General features: G+C 31.9%; 1 protein-coding gene and 1 long non-coding RNA gene across 2 annotated transcripts in view; one reads left to right on the top strand and one right to left on the bottom strand.

The window, feature by feature from the left end:
- LOC149484606 (uncharacterized) overlaps positions 1 to 22,273 on the bottom strand; it is a 172,417-nt gene that overhangs the window by 48,357 nt on the left and 101,787 nt on the right. The gene's annotated exons all lie outside the window — the stretch shown is intronic.
- LOC149484613 (vitamin K-dependent protein C) overlaps positions 5,353 to 22,273 on the top strand; it is a 30,365-nt gene continuing 13,444 nt past the window's right edge. The window contains exons 1-11 of the mRNA XM_089700813.1: positions 5,353 to 5,521; positions 11,247 to 11,337; positions 12,114 to 12,226; positions 12,473 to 12,533; positions 12,663 to 12,792; positions 15,348 to 15,423; positions 16,678 to 16,787; positions 17,136 to 17,254; positions 18,082 to 18,302; positions 18,548 to 18,750; positions 22,075 to 22,231. Coding sequence (XP_089556939.1) covers positions 12,158 to 12,226; positions 12,473 to 12,533; positions 12,663 to 12,792; positions 15,348 to 15,423; positions 16,678 to 16,787; positions 17,136 to 17,254; positions 18,082 to 18,302; positions 18,548 to 18,750; positions 22,075 to 22,231 — 1,146 coding nt within the window. The 5' untranslated portion in view covers positions 5,353 to 5,521; positions 11,247 to 11,337; positions 12,114 to 12,157. The remainder of the gene's footprint in view (positions 5,522 to 11,246; positions 11,338 to 12,113; positions 12,227 to 12,472; positions 12,534 to 12,662; positions 12,793 to 15,347; positions 15,424 to 16,677; positions 16,788 to 17,135; positions 17,255 to 18,081; positions 18,303 to 18,547; positions 18,751 to 22,074; positions 22,232 to 22,273) is intronic.

Here is a 22,273-nt window from a genome sequence, read left to right as displayed (position 1 = left end):
TGTCATAGTTTCTATTTGAAATGAATGTGTTCGACGCATTTGGTCCATTGAAAAGTTACATTTGGGGTCGCATTTTTTAGAGGACGCAATTTTATTTTTTTGATGTGTAGGGGGGGTCAGTGTGAAGCTATCACCAAGTTTGTGGGGTCGCCACCCTTGTCCCACGGCCGCCATCTTGAAAATAGCGGTTGAAATGGTTTTTACGATATATCTCTTAAACTATTTATCTGATAATAAAATAATGTTAACATTATTCGTTGCAAATTAAATTCTCTACAACTTAGGTTCAGTAACTTTTTGTCGTAGAACTATAAACAAAAAAGTTATAAGCGAAAATGTTCAGAAATTAGAGATGTTTATATTTTTCAATAAAACTTTTTTTTATAAGTTTACGAAGAAATTACCTATATCAGACCATTTTTGTAGATTGTTTTTCGTAGAACAACTTTTATTTACAACATTTTTTCATTAAGTAAATAGCTAAGGTTTTACAGCCATCCGAAGTGAGTACTATTTTTCAGTAGTAACTATACATAATAAATTGGCTATTGGCTCTTTTCCCAGACTCCACAACAATGGAAGCACACTGCAGAACATTTCAGCCCTGCTTTTCGACGTAAAAAAAAACGCACTTCCAGACTCTACCTCCTGGGTTGTGGGTAGGGCATGTAATATCGGAATAGTTTTGAATTCCGATATTGATTTCCGATATTTGAACTCAATATCGGAATTCCGATATTGATATCGGAATTGGACATATATGTTAAAAAGGTGGATTTTATTAATTAAAAATGTATTATAATCATAATCTTTTATTTAGTATGAAAATAGTTATTTTACTGCTAAACAACTTAAATTAACTGACTCAAAATAAACATGTAGGTAAGTATTTTAAAAATATAAAAAAATTATATTTAACTCTTTGATTTATTACACGACTAGTTGTTTTAGTGCCAAAATAAAAATTTAACTAACACTAGTCACTAACGGATGAACTTAATAAAATTTTGCAAACATAAAATATAACATGCAAAATCAACAATTATATGGACGTGGAGTCCGGCAGGAATGCTAGTTGCTATTTATTAAACTTAGAATTAACATTAGGTAACATAACAAAACTTAAATACCTAATTGTAAATTTGCATTCAAAATCAACAATTATAAACAATGTGTAGAAATAAGATTATTTTAACGCACGTTTCTCTTGGAAATAAGTTCTCAAAAATACTAAACCATCAAGCATTTTGTCGGATAACGAACTTCGGATTTTATTACAAAAATATCCAGCAGATGAAAAAACACGCTCACTTTCGACACTCGCAGGCAAGACTGATGAAAGGTACGTGTACGCCTGTGTCAAATAATCACCTCTTTCACCTCTGTTGTTGTATATAGCTATTTCAGTCATTACAAATCCTAAAAGATCAAATTCGTCGTTCGGAGGCATTGCCTTTTTCTTCTCTTTGCACTTTTATTCTTGTTGCAGGGTTAGCTCACTTGTTGTAGCGAGACTTGATAGGGGACGATCATCTTCATCGGAAGATAAAACAGCCGTACGACACTCACTCTCAGTTTGCGGGACAGCGATAGTGCTGGTTTGGTTATTTTTATATTTGAGACGTTTTAACAAGTCCACACGACGACGTCACAATTTAATAATTTAGTACTGAATAAAATACGCATTTCAGAAAAATAAATCTACGAACAATGCATTATATTCTCTGACTCATTGTATTATTAAAAATATTGACTTAAAATTTATGACAACTGCTATATTTTTTGACATGTCCAAAGCTTTTGACAGAGTGTGTCACAACATATTATTAGAAAATCTGGAAATATATGGTATACGTGGTATTGTGTTAGAGTGGTTTCGTACTTACCTAGAAAATAGAAAACAATGTGTTGTAATCACAAAAACAAATAAAAATAAAGAACAACAGTCGTACCAATCTAATCTCATTTGCAACGAATATGGAGTACCGCAAGGTTCTGTACTAGGGCCAATTCTATTTCTTGTTTATATAAATGACTTAATCGATGTTTCGGACAACAAGATAATCTTATTTGCTGACGATATATCCATAATCTTTAAAACAGACATTAAAAATTTTGACCATATAAATTACCAACGTGACATAAATTATAATATTGACTATTTAATTAATTGGCTGACCTTGAACAATCTCAATTTTAACCTAAATAAAACAAATTTTATTCAATTCTTAAATAAACCTAGATCTGACTTAAAACTAGAACATAACAATATAATAATAAATAAAACTCATGAAACACAATTCTTAGGCATAACAATAGACATGAATTTAAATTGGACATCTCATATTGAAAAAGTATGTAATAGAATAAATAAGTATATATATGTACTCAGACGTCTTCGTAAAATAACTGACATAAAGACAGCAATATCGGCATACCACGCATACGTAGTATCAATTTTAAGATATGGACTTATAGTATGGGGAAATGGAGTAAATATAAAGAAAGCTTTTGTATCACAAAAAAAATGCATCCGAGCTATATGTGGTGTAGGGCCTTTCGAATCATGCAAACCCCTTTTTATAAAACTTAAATTATTAACTTTGCCGTGCCTTTACATATTTGAAATTTGCAAATTTGTTAAAAATAATCAAAGATTGTTTACGACGGCTCAAGAAATGTACGGGAATTTACGTCATCCCGATAGATTGATACTTGACCATAAACCTAGAACATCTTTGTACTCAAAAAACTGTCATGCTATGTGTGTTAAAATATATAATAATATTCCAGACGATTTAAAGAAATTTGACGCAAAACAGTTTAAGACAAAACTTTATATGTGGCTATTAAGCAAAAATTTTTATAATGTAAGGGACCTTTTGGATTGTAAACATAAATATTGACATGTATGACATATTCTTTGTTGTTCGTATGTGTAATCGTTCGTTTGTGTGTAATAAATAAGTATATTTTGAACTTAATTATAATAAGTATGTAATGTTTATGTAATAATTTTTTTTCTGATTATGCGGAGCTGTGAAATTATGTTTGCATGCCAGTATAACTGGCGAATGTGCTGTACTTTTCCATAAATAATAACTTGTGAACCACATTTGAGCAAATAAAGATTTATTTATTTATTTATAAAAAATCTTAATTCCGATATAACGATATTGGATCACTCAGTATCGGAATTGTAATATCGCAATTTTCATTCCGAGATTCCGATATTGCGAGATTCCGAGATTCCGATATTCATGCCCTAGTTGTGGGGAAAAGATTCAATAATTAATTATTAATAATATTGTAAAATTAATTATTAAAAATATTATTATAACAAAAATAAAATAATTACTGGTGACAAATTATTATTAGTACACACATAATATATCGTATTCTGTATAGTAAAGAGTACTTAAAATAGTACTCACTTCGGATGGCTGTAAAACCTTAGCTATTTACTTAATGAAAAAATGTTGTAAATAAAAGTTGTTCTACGAAAAACAATCTACAAAAATGGTCTGATATAATTTCTTCGTAAACTTATAAAAAAAAGTTTTATTGAAAAATATAAACATCTCTAATTTCTGAACATTTTCGCTTATAACTTTTTTGTTTATAGTTCTACGACAAAAAGTTACTGAACCTAAGTTGTAGAAAATTTAATTTGCAACGAATAATGTTAACATTGTTTTATTATTAGATAAATAGTTTAAGAGATATATCGTAAAAACCATTTCAACCGCTATTTTCAAGATGGCGGCCGTGGGACAAGGGTGGCGACCCCACAAACTTGGTGATAGCTTCACACTGACCCCCCCTACACATCAAAAAAATAAAATTGCGTCCTCTAAAAAACTCAAGGCCTAAAAAATGTAACATTTCAATGGATCAATTGTTTTATTTTGAAATAATGTTTATTACGATTTACTTTTCACATTTGTCTTGAAAATTAAAATATTACCTATGTAATAAATGTAAAACTTATCGTTCATCGTTAGTTTAAACTCGATAAAGTATTTTTTTTGAAGTGTTGAATAAAACTATTGTTTTATTTTTATTGTCGCGAAATGCGGCTTATTTACATAAAAACTTTAATCGTTTCTAAAAGTACTAACATCAAGCTTTAAATTGAGCTATATTTCATCTTGACACAATAAGTTTGATTGCGATACCAAGTGCCATAGTCACTTGGGTAATCTCCTTTGTATATGTAGAGCGCAATACACACTGAGTCCGCCGGGCCGACGATATAATATTATGTCGGCAACTTTTTGTCTTTGATTTGATTCTTTTCATACAGGCCAACGGGTTGCGTCGGCGGCTCGGCGGGCTTAGTGTGTATTGCGCTTAAGTACTATTTCCGAAAATTAATCGTACCTACCGATTACGCCCCTGTTTGGGCATGCCCCCCGGTTGGGAACTCCTGCTCAAGAGATATTAAATAAATAATATTGGAGGGTTAAGTACTACATTTTTAGGGTTATTTATAAAACTTATCAAATAAAAATAAGTACATAATTGATAATATATTAATGAAAGTATTTTTTTCATGATTCTTTTCAGTTCCATATAACTACATATATGTACTATTTTTATCTACAATCTGGAATGTTCACAATGAATGTATACAATTGACTACCAAGAAAGTGATAAACATCAAGAAATTCTTGTAAAATAGCCTTTACTGCTTAATAAGAAGCTCGTCAGGAGTAATTTGCATTGATAGCCGCGGGCAGCATCAGAATGGGCTCTGATGATGCGATGAATTCGTAACGGTACTCTCCTGGGCCTTGAACTTACAAGTTTGTTTTAAAAGATAAAATACTATAGTACAGCAGGAACCAGATAAAAAACGCGAGTGTCGAATCGGATGACGTGCCGTATAGAGAGACTTATTGAATTATCGCAGTCATCTCGAAGTACTTACTTGTGTAAATATTGGCTTACACGGTCAATGTACTCCACGTTATCACTTTCTGTATTTAAATAATCGTCCACTGTTAATTAGTACGTCACCCGCTTGCTTTACCGAGAGTCCTATTCATTTATTACTAATTTTGTGAATGAAACAGAATACAGTAAAACTTTATCTATAAGACGTTTACTGGAATATCGTATAAGCAGCCGATCTTGTAAAGAGGTCAATTTTCAATCCGAAGTACGTGTTAGGGCAGAGTTGAAGAGCATTCGCGTTACCGAAATAGATAAAAATATTGACTTGGCCTGATCTCTATTAACCCAAATATGTTGCGGTCTATACTATTAATAAACTTATTATTTTATTATTTTAATTGTATTGTACATGATTTGTATACGGTACGCCAAACAGTTGCCGAATATATTGAATAGAGAATATGCTTAGATAGATGCCTAGTTGATTCGTATTTGGAAGCGTGCTCACGCGCAGTTTAGTTTGGATATAGTTACGAGAGAGCTGCGTCTGATGTCACTGATATCCGAAGCCGATTTATTTAAAATTTGGTGTGTTTATGAATTAAACTCGAGATAAATCAAGGTAAGTCTATTTGTAAACAATATATTATCAACGTAGAACTAGCGAACTGTTTTGATAACGCGGCAATATTGACGCTATAATTAATTCGGATTTGTCTCTATTTGATAGTTGATTAACTTCGTGGTGTTATTATACAGGTGATAAAGCTCTATTTATTAATGGATTAATCAATCCAACATTATTTTATCGTCAGTTTATATACAGTATATTATTTATGGATTAAATAAATTAACTTGAAAATTAAAATACTTATAAGTATTTTATTCAATTTTATGAACCTAATCAATCAATTGTATAGCTACATTAGCTATACAATTCATTAATGTGAAATATGTTTTGGGGACCCAAGTTCAGGATAAGTTAATATTTTCTGTTGTCTGTTTTTTGTCAATGAATTTTAAAGCTGCAGCTTATGTGTATAAATAATCATTTATTGGCATCATTTTCGGAAAGAAGTTAACGTTAACAAAAATATTAAACTCTATTTTGTGATAGAAAGACGTTTATGTTAATAAAAATTAGAATTATAATATTTAAGCATAGCGTAAAGAACATTTTAAAATAATTGAATCTCATTTTATTTAATAGCGAATTCTTTTAAAATAAATGTATAATGGTATTCCTCTTGTATTCCTTAATAGAGATGATAATGATATTGTATACTTATTTAATAATTAATATAAAATAGACCTCATTCAATCTATTCTCAATAGCATCTAATATAATTACTTAGCGATGATTCTTCCAAAATACTCTATCGTTTTTGTTCATATGTTCCTTTTTAAAATGTATAAACTACAATTTGAATGGTCAAATATTATATAATATTCAATAAGCCACAAAAACTAAGAAAAGTGCTACTTATAATGCTTAATATTTGCAATAGAAATGTGAATACTGTTAACCATTTTGGCGAACTCAATTTTCCTTGTTTCTGCATGATCTGGATTATTTCAAATGTACATTTCAAAGCACATTCAGCAGCATTTGGTTAACACACGAGAATGAAATAAGAGTAGTAAAAATGGTTTTATTTAAAGAGTATTTTCAGAATTCACATCTGAATTTGCATTTAGATATGACATTGAAAATGATACCTCTAAATACTTAAAAGGAGAGTTTGAGATTGACAATCACGTTTTTAATTTAAAATACAGGTGCTATGAGCTTAAAAGTTAAAACTGTGTTTTTGCCTTATTTTAATTGAGACAGATACACAAAAATATCCTTCAAGTTACGAACTATCTAGGTTCAAATTCAAATACCTACCCATCAATGTCGGTTAAGTAAAATTTTGAATACATATTATGATAAACAAAAAGTTTTACAGGATTATGAAATGATTTGACTCTTCAATTAGTTAAATACAAATTATAAAAATAAAATGTTACAATAATTTGTCTAGTGGTGTTAAATTCGCTATGCTTTTAAAATGAGTATGACTAATAACTGCAACACTGTCTGAAAGAAGTCTGGTGTAAGAAGATGCACATTATTGCCAATAAATAATAACAGTTAAGTCTATAAATGGTTGTAATTGAACTAGATTAAGTTTCTAATAGTGGCTAACTAATCATAACTAGATGAACGTTCATTCTATTTGCACACTTGTACTAACCACTCGAATTTTATGTTGGTATTCAGGACAACAACCAATCGGAAGAAAGATAAATAATGTCAAGTAACAACTATTATCCCTTCTACCAATGATATAATGCTGGACGGGAATTATAATCAAATAAACAGTTACTGCTGAAATATTTATAGCCAACTCACTGTATTATGATAGATTTAAGATGTTGCGTCATTGCATACTGGATGAGATAGACATTTCAAAGCAAACAATACTCCGATGTATCAATTACCGATGTCACAAATAATTTTCATATAAAATTACGTGTCCGAATATATTATTAATTCGAATACGTGTCGCAAAGCGTTAAATCATCATTATGGTGATAAAGCTTTTGCGTTCAGCGAATTCTTACATTTAACATCAATTAAATTAATGTATGAGTAATTTATGCACGGATCCACGACAAGTCGTTTGTACAAGGTCTCCCGTTACTGGGTAGGGCGGCGATGGGAAAATTTATGGATGTCTATCGGCCCGAAACGTTGGCTAATATTTTTTAAGGACATGCAATAGCTTCCGCAGCGATATATTGAATTAAATTGTATCCCGTATAAAAGATACATGGGCATTGGGCAATCCTTATTCTTACTTAAAACTAAAATAATATTGTCACAAACTAGACAATCACGGATAGAAATAATGTCTCTGTGTCTTTAAAAATCGTTGCTTAGTGTATCATGTTTAATTATTATTAAAATTATTTAAGTTGCGTTCTATAATAAGTAGTAGGTTGGTATATTGTGTAATTCCTATAATTTAACAAGAGTTAATTTTTAATTATTGGCCTCCTATTCTTCTATATTTAATGAAATTTGCTAGTGATGAAAACTATGTAGTGGGCAACTTCATCCATTTTAATAAGAGAGAATGAATCCCGCTTCCTGCTTGGGTTTTAAATTTATCGGATTGGTTTGAAGTCGGTACTTAGTACGGACTATATTCTGTGAAAAAGCTTCAGTGTTCATCACTTTTATGTAATACTAGATTTCCGCCCGCGGCTTCGCCCGCGTTTTCAAAGAAAAACCCGCATCGTTCCCGTTCCCGTGGGATTTCCGGGATAAAACCTATCCTATGTGTTAATCCAAGTTACCCTCTATATGTGTGCTATTGTGTGTATTTGCGTGAAAGAGTAACAAACACACACACACACATTCTCACAAAATTTCGCATTTAAAATATTAGTAGGATAGGATGTATGTGGAGGTCAATGTTACAATAATCGTTCTATGTTGGTTTTGTATAAAAATTGCCAAAGGCTTAAAATAATTATTACAGAGCGCAAAGATGAAAGGAATCAACGCTACGGTAATCATTACGATGTCTAGGCACATACGAGTTTTGTTTGTGTATTTAACATGGAAATATTTACGTTTTTGAGTAATAATATATCGCTTAAACGTTTTTATCTTATGACTCAGTGATTTGTGAGTAAAACAAAATGGAATATACCTAACATTTGTTTGTTTAAAATAATTGTCTAGTCTCTACTAGTATAACTTGTTCTAGTCAGCGGTATTTCATGCTGATTAATGTTTTAAAATATATGAAATTGGTATCTAAATGAATTAGTGTGTTATGGGTAAGAGATAACACAACGAATAAATTTGTCAAAATAAATCAAATCGCTCGGGGCTTTGCAAAACTAACGGTCATTATTTATTAATAAGCTTACCGCCCGCGGTTTCGCCCACTTTGTCTAAAACCTAATAAATTATATACTAAAACCTTCCTCTTGAATTACTCTATCTTTCAAAAAAAACCGCATCAAAATCCGTTGCGTAGTTTTAAAGATTTAAGCGTACAAAGGGACATAGGGAAATAGGGACACAAAGCGACTTTGTTTTATACCTACTATGTAGTGATGATTAACTTTTAATACTGTTTGCATAAAGATATTATTACGTAAAAAACCCCATACACTCATGAACCTTGAAAATATTATATTCGTTTTAATTTGTGTAAAAAGCGTGATCGTTTAATCATATTAAATAAGTTAAACAAACGAACAATTTTTTTAATGGCATGGAGTTAATCACGTTTTCGGTTTAATGGGCAGAATGTGTCGTAGGAGGCTATCGTTTCCTAAACAAAATAACAATAATGATATTGAATGATGAATTCAATTTAATTACTTTGGAAATGATGCAATATCTCAAAATTATTTCTTTTTATCACGTAGAAGCTTTTTGTTACGAAATTTAGATTAAATCTGTGGTGTGCAGCTTTTCTCGGTGTAACGTTAACCTTTGGTAAAGAGTTCGCCATTTGTTGTCGTTATTTACTTTTATTTGAAAGAATTCTTTGTAAACACTTCAACTAATGACTTTAACATGTATCTCAAGTCTATGATTCACACTCTTTCTAGGAAATAACAAATTCTAGAAACTTGAAATCTAGCACAATCTTATAATGAGCTTGCTAAATTTATAATCAGTGCTAATTATATCTACTTTATTGCTAAATAAATATAGTATTACTACAATTTTGACTGATTTTGCATTTCAATTATATTTCGAAAAATTTCTCATAAAACTAGATTGGACCTCGACCACTTCAAACTCCAATAAAACGGTAGAAATAAATTTATGACTTATACTTTTATTACAGGTTTCTCAAACACTGAAGTCTTGTTTATACCTTCCCCTTAGTCAACATCTCCCTTTGCTCATCATTCGTACTAAATTAAAGTTATAAAATTATTTTTCTCCACAAATTTTATTAGAACGCGTTTATACCTTCTCTATTGTATACAAGATGTTCAATGTTCAAAGTGTATATAAGTTGGTTATATTTTCTTTCAATTCCTTTCCTTGCATAGAGTGGATACTATTTGCAGAGGATTTAGTCAACAAGTTCAGTAAATAAGTGAAATAGATCCTTTAGAAATTGAAATTCATGTCTGTTTGAATTCAAATTGTTACGCTGCAGTTTTTTAATTTCTGTCTTATATACGAAAAATAAATTGAAATAAATGTCTACAAAAGATCTATGTAGAGAGTTTCTTTAGATTTTTGAATGGGAAATTATCTTAATGACATTTGCATAGTAAATATGACATTGAGTTTAATATTAGCAATTACCGTGATATTATCAATTAAATATGGATATGTGCGCTCAGAATATACTCTACATACGAGTATAGTGTCAATAATTATCAAAATAATTTGGACAGCATTTTTAATGACTGAGCTTCTCTTTACATAGTTTAGGTAGATATAAATAACTGATAAAAATAAAAGAAAAAATTGATTGAATTTACTTTACTTAAATTACAACCCTTTGTAATATTAACCCATTGAGCCCCGAATGGCCCGATCGGGCCACGACACAATATATTTTCTATTGTGTCTGTGATTCCGGGGCCTGATGGATTAATATTATATTTACCATCAAAATTACACTTCAATAATCTAATTTTGTTTTTAATATTATAAAAGTAACAATAAAAAAACTATAAAAGTATCAAATCGTTTAGCCAATTTATATATTTTAATTATTGAGTTTAGAAGTGCGTGGGTATTCTGTCCCAATATAGTTTTAGATATGGCCAGTCACTCGTAAATTTTAATTTTAATAATATATTAGTAGACTTTACCTGCGATTATGTTTGTTTATTGTTTATTTGGAATTATGTTTTATTTGGAATTCTAACCACTATGGTAAAAGACAAATTTCCTTCCAAAATTTCTATACGAAGTAATATTTAAAAAATGTAGTGATTTATAGTTAGTCGGGTAATAATGCAGATTTGACTAAATGCAGTGTATAACTATATAGGTATTGTATAGGTCTAATCTATTCTTATATGTATTGAATTTCCTAATTTAGGGGTGCTTCGTCTACTACTAAAGTTTGAGATAATTTGACGAAAAGTAAAAATTAAATTTATTTACTTTAAAACCTACCGTACCCAAGTAAGGATCAAACGCATATCAAGGATCAAGTCGAAATCCTAAAGTCGAACCTAAGTAAAATTAAAAACTTTTTATATTGTTTTCTTAGGAGTATAGCTATAAAATACGAACAAAAAGTCTTTTTTTTACATCCTTCCTGAAATAAGCAATGAGCTCTACCTTTCAATTGTTTCAGGACTCTCCAAATAAGCTTTTAATGGGAGACAATATTAAAAGACAGAAATTGTTTTAGAAATATTCATGTGGACAATCATAGAACATTTATGGTGAGTATAATTTTAGTCGCTATTATATTCTTGACCTAAATAACCGTATTCGTTGTTGAATTGTCTATGTGTAATGGTTTTCTTAAAACTGAGACTTGGTGTTGCATTCGTCATAAAAGGCGTCGGTGGCTGAGGTGTCAAACAAATGACTAGCGGGTACTAATTGCATTGTTCTTGATCTACTGTCTGTGAATATAACTATTTATCATTTCAATTACAAAATAAGCGTATATTTATTTGACGGTCACTTGTTAAATATTGCTAAACAATTGATGTTAGCTTTAAAGAAAGCGCCGATTTACATAAACGGTACAAAAATATAACGGTAATTTATTTATTTTTATTTATTTATTCTTTATTGTACATAATATACCAAACATAAATAAGCTATTCTATAATTACAATTATAATTAACGGTAAATTTTTAGTTATATAAATGGTCTAGAACTCTAGAGTCTAGGCATTTGATTGCGTAACATTTCCAATTAAGTATTCCTAATAATATTTTTGGTTCTGGTATTATAATAATGTTCGTTTTAGGTTCGATGAAAAATTAAATGCCTTGTTTATTACCTAATACCTAGTTAAGATTCTAAAGGTTTTTAAAATATGTTGTACATTTGAAAAATGAAAACATACTTGAACAAAGAGCAAGACCCACCCGCATTCGATAGATAACATATGTTAAATTATCTACAACATTTGAAAATAATTAAGTGGAATGATGGTGTATTGGCGCTTAGCAACAACTCTATATTACTATATTTTTTCAATAGATGCCAGTTCCTGGGGAATACTTTCGAAACTGGGTCGTGTAAAAATGACGCAGTTTTACCGCTTATCATTAATTTTGTTCATTATAGACCTAGAAATGTTTCAAGGACATACCGTAAGTATGAAAATTAAATGTGTTTAATAACATAATATTCGATACATTTTAACTGCATCCTCAAATGCAACTTTATTACATTTCAATGATCTATTGAACTGTTTTGTTAAATAAAATTGGGTGCAACTATTTTATGATCACCGGAGTTTTTGAAAAGATTTGACCTAGATATTTCAACAATCAATTTATCAATGCTATTGTATTTCATTGGTTATTATTTGTCTAGGCATATTATTTGGCTTTCAGACTAACCAGTCGGAGTTACGTGGTATAGAAGAATATAAGAATAAGCGAATCAATTTCAATAGTAAGTTGTATTAGTACATTATGCGACTATGCGTACCATACGAGTAATCGCCTTAAGTCAATTCTAATGATACTTCGAATTCATTGAAACTAAAGTTTTAATTAAAAACATCATGTTAATTTGTTTTAGGTGATAAAAAGACACCCTCATATTCCGAATGGGAAAGGTGGAGTGCATGCCAAGACGGTCGTAAAACTAGGCGGCGACATTGCTTACGTCGGCAAGTGTGCGGGGACTCCTTGCGAATTGAAGTAGCTCGGTATGCTCTGCTTATTTTCTTGAAGTCATTTCGACTGGCTCAGTAATTTTCAATTCATGAGTCTAAAGTGCATGAAAATACAATTTCTTTGCTGACGCTCTTATAGTTTATAGTAATAGACTACAAGCCCGCATAGGACAAAAATATGGGTCAAATGAACCACCAGGGGACATATCTAGAACGATAGCAGAGCAAAAAATAATAAGATTCATCACTATTCACTATGCCGTCACTTGTAAGCTGTCCAACTGAGTGCAGATGAGAATTGAAAAGTACAGGTAGACTCGGTAAATTTTGGTCATATATTTTTGTACGGCATTATTAACCATCGATAGATCCATTAAAAATAATAAGAAACCGCTCAGTGCCGTACAAAAATGGTGGTCCACCAAGTCGGAATTTTTATTTAATTTCCGAGAGTTACCGGGGGTAAATTTGGTCATTTGACCATGTACGGCATCTGTGTCATACTATTGCTATACTGCTTTTAATCCATTATTCCTCAACGCCGTACAAAAATCATGGGGACAAGGGGAAAAAATCGAGAGTTGCAATCCCCTCTCTTTCCCCACTCCAGGGGGTCATTTGACTAAGTACGGCTTCGGTTCCAAAACATTATCTAGCACTCAAAAGTACTATTAAAAGCAATGCCGTCAAAAAATAATTGTTCTTTTAAATGTATACCAATAATCATCTTAATTTCATCGAATTCTTGATATAAAGAGCTGTAAGGTCATTTGACCCTGTACGGGAACTTTTTTTTTAACATGATATTGTAAAATCCAATTGTTGTATAGTATTGCCGTTCAAAAGAAACCGTTCTAAAAAAAGTTATAGAGAAATGCAAAACCAGAAATTTTGTTAAAGTTTAAACATCGTAGATTAATGAAATATAATAGTTTTCTACACTTTATTCGTTCTTTTAAATAGTATTAACATAGATAAATTAGGAAAAAACGATGCCGTACATTTTTGTGCAGACCACATCTTTTAGGCTGATGAAAGCGACGAAAGCTACAATTTTAAGGGTGCTTTATGGCCATTTGATACAGTACGGTATTAACATATTTTTACCCAACTACGGCAAAGAAAAAGGAGGGTTATGGTTGTTTACAGGTCATGTATGTATGTTCATCTATTCCCTCGTAACTTCTAAACTACTTATCAGAATTCGACAAATGACATATCATTAGAAGCGTCTGAATTGTTCACTGGATAACCAGCGACCAGCTAGCTAAAGGCTATATGGGGTTTCACAAAATCTAATGTGGCGCCCTCTAGCGGACAAAACATACAGAGTAAAAAAATAAAGTTAAGATAAATATGCAGTGTTTGGTATCATTTGGAAGCGCTTTACTTGTATATTTTGAATATGTATATATTACTAGCATTTGCTTGTGACTTTACCTGTATTCATGGGCTGATTGCATATAATTCACATCTTTTCGTTCATAGCTTTTTTATTAGTTCATCAATTTAACGGAGTCCATTCCACCTGACTCCGACTTTCCAAGGTGATAATTAACCACCTCGAACTTCTTAATATTAATGTATATTTATATTTTATTATCAAAATATAAAGCAAACATTTCGTTATATGGATTTTTTTCTTTTTCAGATTTTTCCCCTTTGAACCAACGAAAATGTACGGCACATGAAAAAATATTATCTATGCATAAAATACTTTAAAAATAAATTTATTTCGTGTTGTGTCAAATGACCCCCTGGAGTGGGGAAAGAGAGGGGATTACAACTCTCGATTTTTTCCCCTTGTCCCCATGATTTTTGTACGGCGTTGAGGAATAATGGATTAAAAGCAGTATAGCAATAGTATGACACAGATGCCGTACATGGTCAAATGACCAAATTTACCCCCGGTAACTCTCGGAAATTAAATAAAAATTCCGACTTGTTGGACCACCATTTTTGTACGGCACTGAGCGGTTTCTTATTATTTTTAATGGATCTATCGATGGTTAAGAATGCCGTACAAAAATATATGACCAAAATTTACCGAGTCTACCTGTACTTTTCAATTCTCATCTGCACTCAGTTGGACAGCTTACAAGTGACGGCATAGTGATGAATCTTATTATTTTTTGCTCTGCTATCGTTCTAGATATGTCCCCTGGTGGTTCATTTGACCCATATTTTTGTCCTATGCGGGCTTGTAGTCTATAAGTATATTGCGATATACTTAGTGCGACTCGTACAGAGCAGCGATGTGAAAACTTAAACTACACATTAAAATAGGTCAATGTTTATTGACTTGTGACATGATATTTGCAGAAACCCGTATCCAATACTTGCGCAAAGCCATACAATATTGCTTTTGTTGATATAAGCATTGTGTTAACGTGCAAGTTTTCAGCCGGTTGAAAATTAAATATCATATCTTCGAATGGTTTTATTTTACGTTTCATATTTTATATGATAGTTTTTCATAATTAGATAATTATAGGTACTAATAAAATATAGAGACTGCATGAGTTTAGCAGTCAGCGTTTGTTGATAGATTCGTACGCGGAAACAATATTTGCTGAATTTGTTTACAGTTGCAGTACGACTGAATCACGAGAACAGAGTACAGATTCTGAAGGACACCAATATAATTATATGCCGATAAAATTGGTAATTAACTACTGATTTATTTTAAATCTTTGGTAAATGTATAAACACATTTATAGAAAATGTTTAAAGGCGAAGGAATAGGTGAAGGATATAATATTGTATTAAGTGTTTTTAAATTATGGAATGGTGAGAAATCTAACTTATTAGACTAGTTTCGTTGTAAGCCACAAAAAACTTTTGTCCCTCGCAATAATTTTATAATACAATCTGGGAATTTTAACACAATCTGAGAACATTAGAAGAGCAATTTCTTTGAGAAACTTTAATTGAACACTTAGAATTGTTTTGGTATTTCTGAAATAGAATTTTCTCTGTATTTACTACCAAAAAATTTTTTATAACATATAATTAACTAACTTTTTTAAATAAATAGGAAATCTACTATATAAAATAAGTCGTGACGAACTGAACTCTAGAACGCACTAGACCGATTTCCACGGTTTTGCATTCGTTGGAAAGGTCTCGGGCTCCGTGAGGTTTATAGCAAAGAAAAGGTGTCTCTGGTGGCGAAACGGAGTTCACCCGGTTTGCTAGTTATATTTACTTATCCACATCTTAAATATAAGATCAACAAGATACTGGATATTTTACTCAATACCCCTTTTCAGTTTACCATTACACTCTGGGCATTTAATTTGAAATCTTCTATATTTCAGAAATAGCATGCTGAAATTCTAGTCATATTGTTATACACTAAATTATGTAGTAATGACGGATAATGTATAACAGATTAGTCCATTAAGCCTGTTTTAATATTTTCATTAATTTTAAGCTGTATTGATTTTGGCTCGGCGATGATGAATCACTAAATATTACAGTGACAAGCTCTTTTACATAATAAAGAATATAGGCACATATAGTAATGACGTGGCTAAAAATTCCGGAGGGTTGTGAAATGAAGCAGTAATGTATATCCGTAAACGTAATTACCTAATTTACAAAACCATCCCGTGAAATGTTATATTATGCTCATTAGAACCCGTTCAAACGAGATCTTCTATCTAACATATTAATAAAATGTTCCATGACTGGTCTTGTATTTTGAGGCAGTTAGCTTTTTGGATTAGACATATAATTTTTTTGATAATAGTCGTAGAATTGAATAGTAGTTTGAATGAGTTATGGATATTGGATAGTTAAAGGTTTGAAATGATGGAGCGTGTAACATGTTTAAAATTATAGTTATATAGAATGCTTTGTGCTTAAAATATTTATTCAATGATTATAATCCAATTAATTATTATTCAATTTAAGGTGGGTTTGAAGCAATTAGATGACAGTGATGTACAGAAAAGATTTACAGGGTTTTCGCCTTGGAGTGGTTGGAGTACATGTTCAAAAAAATGCATGACTGTAAGAAAAAGGTGTGTATATCGTATTCATTTACCAAGCTAAGAACATTTTTCATGTATTTAATTTACTTAGCATCTGTTAAAACCGGACGTTTACATCTTTCAGTGCTGTTATAGAGACTGCTACTAGATTATTTTTCATTGAAGAGCATAACTGTATGTTGTTTAAACTGTTTATGTTATATTAGGTTTGGTTATATGTGTTTGTTTATATTGAATCCCACCAAACGTAAATCTAAAACCTGAATTTAAATTAAAACTAGGATGTTCAATTGAAAGGGAAATTATTTATATTATATACTTTAAATTCTAAAACAATCAGAATACAAACGCCATAAATGTATGACTAAACTTTCACAGACACTGCCAAAAATGGACAATATGCGGTCGCAAAGTCATCAAGCAATCTGCTTATTGTTACCTCGAAGGTAGCTACTGCCACCTCTGGATTCGAGGGAAGATGCACCGAAAGGACCAAGGTAAATGTCACAGTAATCTATTAAAAAGCGGGTATTATATTCCGCTGAATTCATAGCACTTGCCAAATAAAAATTCGTCCTTGTGAATATTAAAAGGTGTTGAAATAAGTTTACGACTCGCTGTCATCTACAACTTCAGCCGGCCGTGTAATTGCTAGGGGAATAGCTGATTAGTGACAACATCTCCTACATTTTTTGCGTATACACAATAAATCACATGAATTGTAGCAACCAGTTGTTTGGAATTAATGAATACCGAGTAGAAATGAACGTTCAAGGTCGTAGACAGGAATTAATTTGGTATGGGCAATGTTTAAATGTACCTAGCTGTTATTGGACTCTAGTACCGGAAATATTAATATGTCTAGGAGATTGTAGACCTTCCTCTAAAATACATCGCATATTAAAATATTGGAAGACTCGCTAAGATAAGAAGAAGATAACACTACCAACATTGTCACTGTTGTTATAAAAGTATTATATCGTTCAACTGTTTCATTCGAATGAATTGAACCGAAAATATAGAAATAATCACAAACATAAGATGTAAGATGTTTAAATTCGTAGGGAAAACAAAATAATATTCTTGGAATTCTAAAACGCTCTACATTAATGACTTGATGACAAGTTGGCTTTTATCGAAAATGATTAGTCAATACCAAATTGAATTAAGAGTTGGCTAAACTTCTTTGATTAAAGCATTAAAGACCCTGCGAACTCTTTAACTTTAGGATTGAGATTTTACGCAAACAACGGAAGTTTTTCAATAAAATTATGGGGATAATTGTTAAAGTTCTGAGTTAGAACTAGTATTATTATTTTGGTAGGTCATACCGAGGTGGAATCTTTGCCGGCTCCAGTCCCGGCTATACATCCAGAAGATTCTAGATCTTCTACAAGTGTGCCGACGTGTGGAAGACTGGGCAGGTATCGTGGGCCCGGGGGAAGACTACGAGCTCGTATGCAAGACATGGTCCGTATCATTGGCGGTAGGCCAGCGCCACCTGGTAAATGGATTTGGCAAGTCGCTGTTCTCAATCGCTATAAGGTAATTTAATTATAAAATAATAGAGTTAAGATTTCTTAAATAACTTATAGACATCTAAAACTTGAAAAGCTATGAACGAGTAGGACGTAGGTATAACATATTCTAACGTATTCTTAGATATGTATTACTGAATATGATTCGCTATTTTAAATTCACAGTGTATCACACCTCCAGATGTAACATATTTTACATCGCGCTCGTGTATTATAAATTGTTCGCATAATTTAGGCACTGCTCTTTGACAGGAAGCGTTCTGCGGCGGGACATTAATATCGCTTCGATGGGTCGTAACCGCGGCGCACTGTGTCAGGAAACGTCTTTACGTGCGGTTGGGTGAACATGACCTGCTTATCCGGAGCTATGGCGAAGTCGAGATGAGGGTCACGGAAGCTGTCATCCATCCACAGTACGACCCTGATACGGTCGTCAATGACGTTGCCATGTTGCGGTAAGAGTACGTACATGAGTTACTAACATAAACAGAAACGAGAAAGTATTAATAATTGTCATAAGTTGGAAGAACCAAAAAGTTAGGAAACAAGAATAAAGACACGGTAGAAAAGTTACGCTAGGAAGTTACCATACCTCGCTGAAAATGGTATACCATCGCGATCGGTAGCACATTTAGGTACAACACATTACCCTTCTTACTATTCTTTCTCTCTCTGTTCTATTCAGGTTACTAGCTTCATTATAAATAAAAAGTCTATTTTTTCGTTTAAAACAAAAGAATTTCTTCATGTTACACCAATAAAATATTGCGTCTAAAAACAGATAGATTGAATGCCTACATGATAAGCACACTTGTTAGCTTCGTCAGGGTTGAGATCGGAACGAGGCCCAAGTGCTATCTTCAATAGTTCTTTTAATTATAGCGATAGCAGAATTCAATCAATTTTTAATTGAAAGATTTCGCTATAGGCTTTCTGATATACCTAGGAGACTCGCCAAATGGTAATAATATTCACGCGTCTATTACTAGCATTTTTTCTATAATCAAAGAGAAAACATGTGGCTGGTACTCTTCTGATGAAGATTACCGTAGCGATAATTTATACTAACATAAATCTCTCTATCCGAATTTTATTTTAAGCGGCTGATATTATTGATTTTTTCCAAGGAGGATGTTTTTTTTTTAAAATCGAGCACTTAATTCTCAAACCTTTAGGTCCTTTCAATATATTTTCGTAGAGTGTAGACTTTTTGAAGTTAAACTTCTTTATCGGGGTTGGACAAAAATTTAGTGTAACATTTTTGCGTTACGCCGTACGCGTGACATTTTTGCGTTACGCCGTACGCGTGACATTTTTGCGTTACGCCATACTCGTGACATTTTTAAGGTCATAAAGAAGTTTCACTTTTTACGTGTGTACTATAGTACACGCATACATTTTTTTTATTCAATTAACTATCAATTATCTACGTATTTAGGACCTACATCTCAAATAATGAAATTATGTTAATTAAACTAAAAGTAGGTAGTTACAAGTTTTCTATAATATACTCATGATTTATGATTCAGAGCCACTTGACATTGTAAAACTACAGTTTTTGACATATCTCGCAAGGAAGAGGAATATTGCATAATGCAATATAGCGAGATTGAGGGAGGATTGAGTCAACCTGTGTTACCTTGGCCTCTGTTACGTATACCCTACATCTTACAACTATAAGCTTTTTTTTTTTGTTTTTTTTTAAAGTGGGGAAATCTTCCAAAGATACCCATGGCCCCCGGGGAAGGAGCCAAGGGTTATGTCGGATTCTTACCGACTAAAACCCCACTGTGTTCCGTCGAGCCGCGCAGTTACAACTATGTATAAGCTCGTTCAACCTTAGTTTACTGAATTAAACGATACCGACGCCCGAGCTATTAAAAATGAACATGAATATTTAAAGGCTCTATTTCACATCCATTAGTGAAAAATGACCGTGATATTTTGGTAACGATCAATCTTTACTAAGTGAAAACAAATATTGCTCCCAACACATTTTGTTTTCAGTACCCTAATTTGTGCTGTTATAATTAGTAGGGTTTATTACTACTGGAAACACGTAAAAGTCGTAAAGTTTTATGGTCGTATATTTTTGGGTTCAATTTCTATATCCAAAGGGCAAACCCTACAAATGTCACACCGATGTTGTATTTATAGGTTATGATATATTTTATGCACTAACGACAATATTTGTAACATAATATATGAATTGGTCATTTTTATTCACATTGGTATTCCGGATTGTAAACACGTACTTGTTGTTTTGCTCATACAACGAAATATACATATTTGATGAAATATGATGAAGCGATAATGTATCGAAAAAAACGTCTATTGCCCTCTTATTGTTTAGCATAATCGATTTTATCAACGTAAAATTTTAGACCATTCAACAAACAAACGAAGAACTTTTTATTATATTCACACTGACTTTATTAAGGTCCCAGAAAGGAACCACTTAGAGGTAAATACAGCTTGAAAACTGCGCAATATCCAGTAATATATTCTAGTCTTTTTCGGTCCTAAAGCTAGATATAAATTTGGCTAGGTAATCTATTTTCCCCACGATCGCACCCTCTTACACGCTTCATTTGGAAAATTTAGAGAAAATAGTACAAATGCTATTTTATTTTGTACTCATAAAATCAGATTACTAAGTCATAAGAAGCTACGCTAATTTACTTATATTTATAGAGATTTAGTTGAGAACTAGAATTATTTTTTTTTTCATAAAAGGTTAATTGGCTTACAAGTGTATTTGTGTCTAATATTCCCAAAATATCCCCTTGTTAGGAACGTCTACTTTTCTACAATACCTTTGTTTTTCTTAGAGGTTCATATGGAATAATAAAAGATAACGATTTACGACGACAATAAATGTAATAACGTTGAATGTGGGTGCGAAAGGCCTCTTAAGTTAAGTAGTTGTTACTTCACTTTTACGAGAAGCTTTGCACTTCGATAACACGCAAAGTAATGGTAATACGCCATCATTAAAATAAACTACCGGATTTGGGAATTATTTTTTATTATAAGGTCACGATTATTTTATGTTAAAAAAATATACGGTTTACACTATTCAATATCTATTGCATCATGGAACATGTTTAATGCCTTCATATTTAAAGAATAATTACTAACATCAGTAATTAGATACGCCAAGTGACAAGTGAACATTTGATTCTCAAGACAATAAGAAGTCAGTGGACCGGAGAGTGCAAGTAGGTGTACCTACCTATGACATCAAGATATTTGATTAGAACGGTATTAAGCACTCACAATAATTAACGATCCGAGAGTTCCATTGATCTTTTACTCTTGAGACAAGTAGGCATTCCAAGTCCTATTAATAATGAACGTCTCAGGTGAAATTCCTTTCTTGTTTAACTAACTATAAGATTGAGCTCGTCGATCCTCAAAGACCAAGTAGTATTGAGATGAAAATAGCTAATTGTAGACGTAAATCTAGATACAATTTAATTAAATATCTTATCGTTTTACTCTATCATTCTCGTACAAAGATGATACCAAAGAGTAAAGTAATACATATGGGGATGATACTCAGTTAATACATGTTAAAATACTTTTGAAGAAAATTTATTAATTGAAATTTGTACTGACCTATTTTATTGCATTTCATTCTCAATATATACGGAGTGGAAGATAAGAACAAACAAACATAGTGAAATATGAACTATATTAGGTAAATAAGTATTAAATGAACAAGCTTAAAAGTGTAATCGTCTAAGGTTAACTGTAGATACGTTATTTTATTACAGGCTTCCTACACCAGCAAGGCCTGATTTAGGTCACGGAATAGCATGTCTACCGAATCCCCACCAAATTCTGGCTCCACACACCTCTTGTGTAATTTTGGGGTGGGGAAAAAGACGACCAACTGACGTCCATGGTACAAGGATCCTTCATGAAGCACAGGTATAAAGTTACTATAAGTGAAAAATTTGTGCGCTACGTTAT

The sequence above is a fragment of the Colias philodice genome, chromosome 11, assembly GCF_061535455.1.
Source record: "Colias philodice isolate Cphi_HAF_F1 chromosome 11, ilColPhil1 Martin Lab GWU primary, whole genome shotgun sequence".
Lineage (NCBI taxonomy): Eukaryota > Metazoa > Arthropoda > Insecta > Lepidoptera > Pieridae > Colias > Colias philodice.
This window is presented reverse-complemented; position numbering and strand designations above follow the sequence as displayed.